We start from the raw sequence: 10379 nt of genomic DNA, 5'->3' as shown, positions 1-10379 counted from the left end.
CCCATGACGCGGATGCCTTCTGATTGAGGTCTGTTACTTTATCGTGTTCCTAAACTGGCTCATTATCAGAAACAGCTGTTATAAAAATCAGATGCCTGAGACTCATTTCAGACCCGATGAATCCAATGTCTGGGCAGCTGGGTTTTGTTTGCTTTTTTTCTTTTTAAGCTCCTCAGTGCTGCTGGATAGCTTGTTTTTTCTTTCCTGAAAATGTTTCAGGAATAGGATTACATTTCTTTTCAGGGATAGTAATTTAAACAAGTTTTGTAAAAAGAGTACCTATGATTTTGATAATATGTCGCCACACTTATTTGCTTTTTTCTTATGACTTAGTTTTCTCTTTGAAGGAGATGCGTTTCCCCTCTTGGTTCTGATCTTTTCATTACAGCTGCAAGTAGGTAGATACTAGAGACGTGGAGAATTGACACGAGCGCCCTGTAGCTCTTCAGTCAACAAATATTGAGTGTCCTGCGGTGAATGTGTAAGACCCAAAGGCCCGGCCAACAACTGGGAGGGTGCAGAAGTGCAGGGATTGACAGTAGAATAAAGAAAGGTAAAGTGGAAAAAAACAGAATGCTGTAGTGGGAGGATTAGGGACCAGATGGTTGCATTTGTTCATTGAACATCCTTGAGCAACAGAGTTATAACCACGAATAATCCGCAACCCCTGGCCCCAGGGAAGCACGGGTCCGAGAAAGGTAACACTTTCAACCGGAACCAACCACTGACACTTCAGTGTGAACTGGGACAAGAGCCCTTTTCCCACAGGTGGGAGAAGAGAGAGCGGGCGGAGCGCGGTGAGGACTGCGTTGGAGCGAAGGAAGGACCGCCCCTTCCCCTCTAACTGATCTAAGGGCCCGCCCCGACCCCGGACCTCAAGGCGAGAACCATCCCGTCATCACAACAGCCTCCTCCCGCCCCTCCCACCCGCTCTCACTTTGCTGTGTCCCGAGAGGGGAGGGGCGGGGCCAGCTCGCCGAGTCCACACTCCCGCGAGAGCGCCCAGTCCCGCGGGCTGCGCACGCGCAGACCCAGCACGCCTGCGCCTCAGGCCCGGGCACTCTGCCGCGAGCGCTGGGAATGTTTGGCGTTACCAAGGAGCCGCTGGTCCCCCCGGCAAGGCGGGAGGACCAAACCCGACCGAGGTGGCCGCGGCGAGAGCGGCTGCGATGATGTCCAACCCAGTGCATGGCCTGCCCTGTCTCCCGGGCATGTCCTTTAAGGACTCCACGGTGAGGACTTCTCTGTCCAACCCCCTGCCCCCACCCCCGGGCGGCCTCGGAGGGCTTGCAGCTGCTCGAAAGATTGCGTCTCCCTTCTCGTCCGCTCGAGTTTGTCCTCTTTCCCTTCAAACCCGTCCCTCTGCCCCAACCTTGTTCTCTTTTCTCCCTCACCCAGCCTCACCCTCCCTGTCCCATTTTGCCCTCCGCCCATCCCTCTCTAGTTTTTCCACTCCACCCTGGCAGTGCGTTGGCCTCCCAGCGTTCTTACTTGCTGCTCTCCTCAAGCCTCTGCCTCCTCTAGATCACTGATTTCCCCGCCTTGCTCCCGAGCTCTCCCTCGGTCCTCTCCCTAGCTCATTCTCCCACCCCATACCCTTCTCTGATGAGCTCCACCCTTAAACCCTCCCTCCTAGTCTGGGCCCTTTCCCCGACTCAGCCTCTCTACACCTTCATCCTTATTTCCACAGCCCCATCCCACCCACTCTCCCCAGGCCTATCGTTCCCGCCCGCGTTCTTCCTCTTCTGAATCCTAGACCTAGTAAGCGCCCCCGCTCCCAGCTGCATTTCCTGTCTTATTTACCACTTCCACCCATTGGCTTCTTTCTGCCAGGTCCTTTATTGCAGTCTCCTCCCTTCTTACTTATGCGTCTACCACACCTCATCCCTTTTCTACAGTCTGGTCCCACCTTCACCCTGTTCCTGTTTAACCTTCTTTCCCAGTTGTTCTTTCTCCAAAAGATAGGCTTTCAGCACTTGGCCGTCTTCCTCCCAAACCATCCTCAGGTGCTTTGTAGGAGATAATTCCACATAAATTCCCTCCACTACTGTTGATTCGTTGCTGTTTTTTCTTCTCCTAGCCCTTTTCTTTTCGCTTTAACATTTTTATAAAAGATTCCTATTTAGATTTTGTTTCACTCTTCCCCTACTTTGTGTTTTTAGTTGCATCCTGTAGACAAAATTGAAGAGAAAAAAAAATAGGCTTGTGTTTTTTTTCTCTGACATAGTTTAGCCCTTGACAAAATTATTATTTAATTCTGAAATTTCAGGGTTACTGAAATATATGTTGGAATATCAACATTAAGATTCAGTAGGCCGATAGGCTGATTATCAGAGATGAAACGATAATAATTTATATTTATATAGTTTAATAATTTAAACTATAAGTTCCTCTCCCTGATCATGAAGGTCAGATAAAATACATAGTCAATTTATTTTCTTTGGGAGAATGAATTGAAATTGAATGTTTGGTGAGGGAATTTGGATTCTGAATCTCTTCTTCATAGTTATTCCTGCATTAAGACACAGCATTGTAGATTTTTTGCTTCAGTGGACTTTTCAGTTTTATGAAACTTAAAAATGTGGTAGGCACGTTCCTGCCCCGTGCAGGGACAGCTTACCATTTGCTGTTGGTGAGTGTGGGTTACCCATGGGGCAGGGTTGATTTGATTTGGGATTACAGAGGTGTGGGTTGGAGGTGCCAGGCTCTGAGAACATATATTGCCGTACTACAAGTAAGATGAACTGTGCATTGGACATATTTCAGATTTTAAATACACTGGCCAAGTGTCAGCCAATTTGCCTTATTTTGATATGTGAAAAACATGATCACTATCTTCAGCCCTGAAAGACTAGGTATGTGTAACTCTCAAGACCTTCAGAAGATGAACCACAGGAACTAAGGTGGGGAGCCTGAGGTGGCCTTGCCTGGGGTGCCCTTGAAGTCCACTGATAAAGGTCGTATAGCTGAGTGATGGTAGAGATGTCTGTCTCAAACGGGAAAAGCAAATGAAGCAGCTGATGTTGCTTCTGTCTTTAGAGGTGGGAGAAGAGGAGCTTGAAGTTACACAGGTTACCCAGTGATGAAGTCAACTCAGCCCATTTTGTTCTGTGTCATTTGTGTTATGTCCTGTCAACTGATATGTGACCCTGAATGTACAACTCATAAAATAAAGTTCACAGTCCATAACTCTTAGCAAAAGAAGTTTACTCTATTGCACCTTTTATGCTAGTACAGATCCTGAGAGATGGTTGGTTGGGCTGCAAAGAAATTAGGTAGGTAAGTCAGTAATTTTTTTCATAAAAAACATTTTATGATTTATGTGTGTATATATATGTGTGTAAATATGATTTTGAAAGCAACATTGCGAAGAACAGAAAAAGGAAAAAAATTTCCATAAAATTAACATAATCTCTAATTTTCCCTTCCACTTTTTTCCAACTTTATTGAGATATAATTGACGTATAAATTTAAAGTGTGCAACCTGTTGATTTGATATGCTTGTATTTTGCAAAATGATCACCACCATAGCATTAGCTAACACCTCCATCCAGTCATATAATTACCATTTCCTTTTTGTGATGAGAACATTTAAGATCTACTCTCTTAACAACTTTCAAGTATATAATACACCATTGTTAGCTATAATCATCATGCTGTACATTAGATCCTCAGAATGATTTCATTTTATAACTGAATAAACTGGAAGTTTGTATCCTTTGACCACTCTCTCCCCATTTCTTCTACCTCCACCCCCTGGTAACCACCACTCTACTCTCTGTTTCTATGAGTTTGGATTTTTTAGATTCCACATATAAATGATATCATGCATACAGTATTTGTCTTTCTCTTGCTGAAGTTTTTCACTTGACATAATGCCCTCAAGTTTCATCCAAGTTGTCAGAAATGGTAGGATTTCCTTCTTTCTCATGGCTGCATACTATTTCATTGTATATACATGTATAAATATGTATATACACATTCATACACACATATATGTCATATCTTTATCCATTGCTTGAAACAGATTGTTTCCATAACTTGGCTATTATGAATAATGCTGTATTGAACAAGGGGGTGCAGGTATCTCTTCAAGATCCTCTTTTCATTACCTTTGGATATATACCCAGAAATGAGATTGCTGGATTGTATGGTAGTTCTGTTTTTAATTTTTTGAGGAACCTCCACACGGTTTTCCATAATGGCTGTACCAATTTACATTCCCACAAGGGTTTTTTTCTCCACATCCTTTTCAACAGTTGTTAGCTCTTGTCTTTTTGATGATAGCCATCCTAGCAGGTGTGAGATGTTATCTGATTGTGGTTTTAATTGGCATTTCCTTGATGATTAGTGATGTCAAGCACCTTTTCACATACCTCTTGGCCATTTGTATGTCTTCTTTTGGAAAAATATCTATTCAGTTCCTCCACCCATTTTTTTTTTCCTCTGCCCATTTTTTAACCAGACTTTGTTTATTTGGATTGTTTTTGTTTTGCTATTGGGTTGTATGAGTTCTTTATATATTGGATATTAACCCCTTATTAGATACATGATCTGCACATTTTCCTCCCATTCTGTAGGTTGCCTTTTCATTTTGTTGATGGTTTCTTTTGCTGTGCAGAAGCTTTTTAGTTTAATGTATCCCATTTATTTATTTATTTTTGCTTTTGTTTCTTATGCTTTTGTTGTCAGATCCAAAAAATCATTGCCTAGAACAATGTCAAGGAGCTTTCCTATGTTTTCTTCTAGGAGTTTTACAGTTTCAGGTCTTATGTTTAAGTCTAATCCATTTTGAATTAATTTTTGTGAGTGGTGTAAGATAGGGATCCAGTTTCATTCTTCTGCATGTGGTTATCCAGTTTTCCCAACACCATTTATTGAAGAGACTATCCTTTTTTTTTTTTTTTAAAATTCAAGTCTTTATTGAGCACTTAATATATGTCTAGAACTGTATAAGACACTGTGGAGACTAAGGAAGACATAAGATAGAGTCTCTGACCTCAAAGAGCTAGAAATTTAAAGGAAAAGACTGCATTTCTGAAACAAGAGAAAAATATAGGGAGGATGAAACTGAGTGAAAAATTGTGTGAGACAAACTCTGAAGTATCAAGAACAGAGAAGCCAATGTAGGCTAAAGTAGTTTTAAGAGAATTTGCTCTGGACTTTGAAGTGATGAGTAAGGGGGTGTGGCATTTAATCTTGGATTTAAAGAATTGACAGATAGGTATCCAGAATAAAAGCCTGGCTAAAGAAAATGGATAAGTTTTCTGAAATTGAGAATTTTTAATGCAGATCAGATCAAAGATGCTATCTGTTTTGCTAGCTAAAATAATGACAGTTTAGAGTCAACTAGTGCAACCTACTATGATTACCAGTATTTAAGAAGTTAATTGTTTTCAACTTTTTTTACATGGAAAAATAAAAACATAGCTTAAAATCTTAGATTATAGACTGAATGAGATGCTTAGTATAGGTTTGTGTACACTGAATTCTCCATACGATCTTGAGAACTAACTGCAAAAGAGAAATTTATTTTTGCCCATGTCTCTAAAGAAGAGATATACTTTCAAAATGTCTTTAATTTGTGGTTTCTGACTCTGGTGTACCATTTGAAGTCCTGATTTCATATTGCAGATTATTTTGAAATTACAGAACTAATAAAGAACATCTGTGTTAATAGCCTTACATGTCCAACAAAAAACTAAAGCAAAAGATTTTTAAATTGATAAAAACATACAGTGTAACTTTTGTTGGAATTTGCTAGTTTTAAAAACAATACTTTTCTAAAGTTGCCACTTCATTTGAGGGATGGTATAAAGATGGGCTGAATATAGAGTTAGAGCACAGAAATATTTCATGCTTCTCAATTCATTAGGCCTGATTTGAGGCCCTTCTCTAAGTCCAGTTCACATGGGCGTGTGGTCCCTTGCATCTATGAGGTAGACAGGCTGGAACAGAGGTAGTGAGAGTGGAAGGGTGCTTCCTGCCTTGGCTCTGAACCATGTGTATACAGACAGGATGGTCCAGCAGACTCACTCTCTCATACATTCCAGAATTTTTCTACAAAATAAGCAGAATATCTCAAGTTAAATATTTTTCTTGGATTGAGTTTTAAATACTTCTTGATTATTTTTATTGTTTGGAATAACAGATGTTCACGCCTGTTAAAGGACCCCAAACTAGTGAATATAATTAGAAAAAATAGAAACTGAAAAATACTTGCCTACTCTTAAGAAGAAATGACATTTTAAGTTTATTCTATACTAAATAGCCAAGAAGAAATTTAAGAATTCTCCTTTGGAATTTTGGACGTAAGGATTTGTATCCATTCAGCCAATCTGTGTCTTTTGGTGGGAGCATTTAGTCCATTTACATTTAAGGTAATTATCGATATGTGTGTTCCTATTCCCATTTTCTTAATTGTTTTGGGTTCGTTATTGTAGGTCCTTTCCTTCTTTTGTTTCTTGCCTAGAGAAGTTCCTTTAGCAGTTGTTGTAGAGCTGGTTTGGTGGTGCTGAACTCTCTCAGCTTTTGCTTGTCTGTAAAGGTTTTAATTTCTCCATCAAATCTGAATGAGATCCTTGCTGGGTAGAGTAATCTTGGTTGCAGGTTTTTCTCCTTCAACACTTTCAATATGTCCTGCCACTCCCTTCTGGCTTGCAGAGTTTCTGCTGAAAGATCAGCTGTTAACCTTATGGGGATTCCCTTGTGTGTTATTTGTTGTTTTTCCCTTGCTGCTTTTAATATGTTTTCTTTGTATTTAATTTTTGACAGTTTGATTAATATGTGTCTTGGCGTATTTCTCCTTGGATTTATCCTGTATGGGACTCTCTGTGCTTCCTGGACTTGATTAACTATTTCCTTTCCCATATTAGGGAAGTTTTCAACTATAATCTCTTCAAATATTTTCTCGGTCCCTTTCTTTTTCTCTTCTTCTTCTGGAACCCCTATAATTCGAATGTTGGTGCGTTTAATGTTGTCCCAGAGGTCTCTGAGACTGTCCTCAGTTCTTTTCATTCTTTTTTCTTTATTCTGCTCTGCAGTAGTTATTTCCACTATTTTATCTTCCAGGTCACTTATCCGTTCTTCTGCCTCAGTTATTCTGCTATTGATCCCATCTAGAGTACTTTTAATTTCATTTATTGTGTTGTTCATCGTTGCTTGTTTCATCTTTAGTTCTTCTAGGTCCTTGTTAACTGATTCTTGCAATTTGTCTATTCTATTGTCCATTCTATCTCCAAGATTTCGGATCAACCTTACTATCATTATTCTGAATTCTTTTTCAGGTAGACTGCCTATTTCCTCTTCATTTGTTAGGTCTGGTGGGTTTTTATCTTGCTCCTTCATCTGCTGTGTGTTTTTCTGTCTTTTCATTTTGCTTATCTTACTGTGTTTGGGGTCTCCTTTTTTGCAGGCTGAAGGTTCGTAGTTCCTGTTGTTTTTTGTGTCTGTCCCCAGTGGCTAAGGTTGGTTCAGTGGGTTGTGTAGGCTTCCTGGTGGAGGGTACTAGTGCCTGTGTTCTGGTGGATGAGGCTGGATCTTGTCTTTCTGGTGGGCAGGTCCACGTCTGGTGGTGTGTTTTGGGGTGTCTGTAGACTTATTATGATTTGGGGCAGCCTCTCTGCTAATGGGTGGGGTTGTGTTCCTGTCTTGCTAATTGTTTGGCATAGGATGTCCAGCACTGTAGCTTGCTGGTCGTTGAGTGAAGCTGGGTGCTGGCATTGAGATGGAGATCTCTTGGAGATTTTTGCTGTTTGATATTATGTGCAGCTGGGAGGCCTCTTGTGGACCAGTGTCCTGAAGTTGGCTCTCCCACCTCAGAGGCACAGCACTGACTCCTGGCTGCAGCACCAAGAGCCTTTCATCCACAGGGCTCCTTAATTTGGGATGATTCGTTGTCTATTCAGGTATTCCACAGATGCAGGGTATATCAAGTTGATTGTGGCGCTTTAATCCGCTGCTTCTGAGGCTGCTGGGAGAGATTTCCCTTTCTCTTCTTTGTTCTCACAGTTCCCAGGGGCTCAGCTTTGGATTTGGCCCCGCCTGTGCGTGTAGGTCGCCGGAGGGCGTCTGTTCTTTGCTCAGACAGGACGGGGTTAAAGGAGCCGCTGATTCGGAGGCTCTGGCTCACCCAGGCCGGGGGGGTAGGGAGGGTCACGGAGTGCGGGGTGGGCCTGCAGCGGCAGAGGCCGGCGTGACGTTGCAGCCTGAGGCGCGCCGTGCGTTCTCCCGGGCGAGCCGTCCCTAGATCCCGGGACCCTGGCAGTGGCGGGCTGCACAGGCTCCCCGGAAGGGCGTGTGGCTAATGACCTGTGTTCGCACACAGGCCTCCTGGCGGCGGCAGCAGCGGCCTTAGCGTCCCATGTCCGTCTCTGGGCTCCGCACTCTTAGCCGCGGCTCGCGCCCGTCCCTGGAGCTCTCTCAAGCAGCGTTCTTAATCCCCTCTCCTCGTGCACCAGGTAACAAAGAGGGACGTAAAAGTCTCTTGCCTCTTCGGCAGGTCCAGACCCCTCCCCGGACTCTCTCCCGGCCAGCCGCGGCGCACCAACGCCCTGCAGGCTGTGTTCACGCCGCCAACCCCAGTCCCCTCCCGGCGCTCCGACAAAAGCCGGAGCCTCAGCTCCCAGTCCCGCCCGCCCCAGCGGGTGAGCAGGCAAGCCTCTCGGCTGGTGAGTGCCGGTCGGCCCGATCCTCTGCGCTGGAATCTGTCCGCTTTGCCCTCCGCACCCCTGTTGCTGTGCTCTCCTCCGCGGCTCCCAAGCTCCCCCACTACGCCTCCCGAAGTCTCCACCCGCGAAGGGGCTTCCTAGTGTGTGGACACTTTTCCTCCTTCACAGCTCTCTCCTGCTGGTGCAGGACCCGTCCCTATCCTTTTGTCTCTGTTTAGTTTTTTCTTTTGCCCTAACCAGGTACGTGGGGGGTTCCTTGCCTTTTGGGAGGTCTGAGGTCTTCTGCCAGCGTTCAGTAGGTGCTCCGTAGGAGTTGTTCCACGCGTAGATGTATTTCTGGTGTATCTGTGGAGAGGAAGGTGATCTCCGCGTCTTACTCTTCCGCCATCTTCCCGGAAGTCGAGACTATCCTTTTTTCATTGTGTATTCTTGGCTTTCTTGCCAAAGATTAGTTGACTGTATATGTGAGGGTTCATTTCTGGGCTCTACATTCTGTTCCATTGGTCTATGTGTCTATTTTTCTGCCGATACATATTGTTTTGATTACTGTAGTTTTGTAGTATAGTTTGAAATCAGGATGCCTCCAACTTTGTTGTTCTTTCTCAGGATTGCTTGGCTATTAAGAGTCTTTTGTGGCTCCATAAAAATTTTAGGATTTTTTTTTTCTATTTTTGTGAAAAATGCCATTGGAATTTTGATACTGATTGCATTGACTCTTAGATGGCTTCGGGTAGTATGGACATTTTAGTAATATTAATTCTTCCAAAACATGAATATGCGTTTCTTTTCATTTATTTGTGTTACCTTCAGTTTCTTTCATCAAAAGCTTGTAGTTTTCAGTGTACAGGCCTTTCACCTCCTTGGTTAAATTTATTCCTAAGTATTTTATTGTTTTTGATGCTATCATAAATGAGATTGTTTTCTTAATTTCTCTTTCAGTTAGTTCACTGTTGGTGTGTAGAAACACAGCTGATTTTTTGTATGTTGATTTCTGTATCCTGGAATTTTACTGAATTTGTTGACTCGTTCTAACAGTTTTTTGGTGGAGTCATTAAGGTTTATAAGTATAAGATCATATCATCTGCAAACAAAGACAGTTTTACTTCTTCCTTTCCTATTTGGATGCCATTTATTTCTTTTCCTTGCCTGATTGCTCTAACAAGGACTTCCAGTACTATGTTGAATAGTAATGGTGAGAGTAGGCATTCTTGTCTTGTTACTGATCTTAGAGGAAAAGCTTTCCACCTTTCACCTTTGAGTATGATGTTAGTTGTAGGTTTGTCATCTATGGACTTTATTGTGTTGAGGTATGTTCCTTCTATACCCAATTTTTTGAGCATTTTTATCATGAAAGGATATTGTATTTTGCCAAATGCATTTTCTGCATCTGTTGAGATGATCATGTGATTTTTATCTTTCATTCTGTTGATGTGATGTATCACATTTATTTATTTGCACATGTTAAACCATCCTTGCATCTCAGAAATCAGTCCCACTTGACCATGGTGTGTGACTCTTTTAATGTGCTGTTGAATTTGGTTTGCTGGTATTTTGTTGAGGATTTTTACATCTGTGTTCATCAGAGATATTGGTCTGTAATTTTCTTGTAGTTTCCTTATCTGGCTTTGGTATCAGGGTAATGCTAGTTTTATAAAATGAGTTTGGGAGTGTTCCCTCCTCTTCAGTTTTTTGGAAGCATTTGAGAAGGAC

At 42.5% G+C, this 10379-nt stretch overlaps 1 protein-coding gene across 2 annotated transcripts in view; it reads left to right on the top strand.

Moving 5' to 3' along the window:
• The first annotated feature begins 1047 nt into the window (after positions 1 to 1047).
• The window catches only part of EFHC1 (EF-hand domain containing 1), a 65257-nt gene continuing 55925 nt past the window's right edge, over positions 1048 to 10379 (top strand). For both annotated transcript variants that reach the window (XM_060021679.1, XM_060021677.1), the window contains exon 1: positions 1048 to 1232. In XM_060021679.1, the coding sequence (XP_059877662.1) occupies positions 1170 to 1232 (63 nt within the window). In that variant the 5' untranslated portion in view covers positions 1048 to 1169. The remainder of the gene's footprint in view (positions 1233 to 10379) is intronic.

The sequence above is a fragment of the Delphinus delphis genome, chromosome 10, assembly GCF_949987515.2.
Source record: "Delphinus delphis chromosome 10, mDelDel1.2, whole genome shotgun sequence".
NCBI lineage: Eukaryota > Metazoa > Chordata > Mammalia > Artiodactyla > Delphinidae > Delphinus > Delphinus delphis.
Note: the sequence above shows the minus strand (reverse complement) of the source record. Positions and strands in the feature narration are given on the sequence as shown.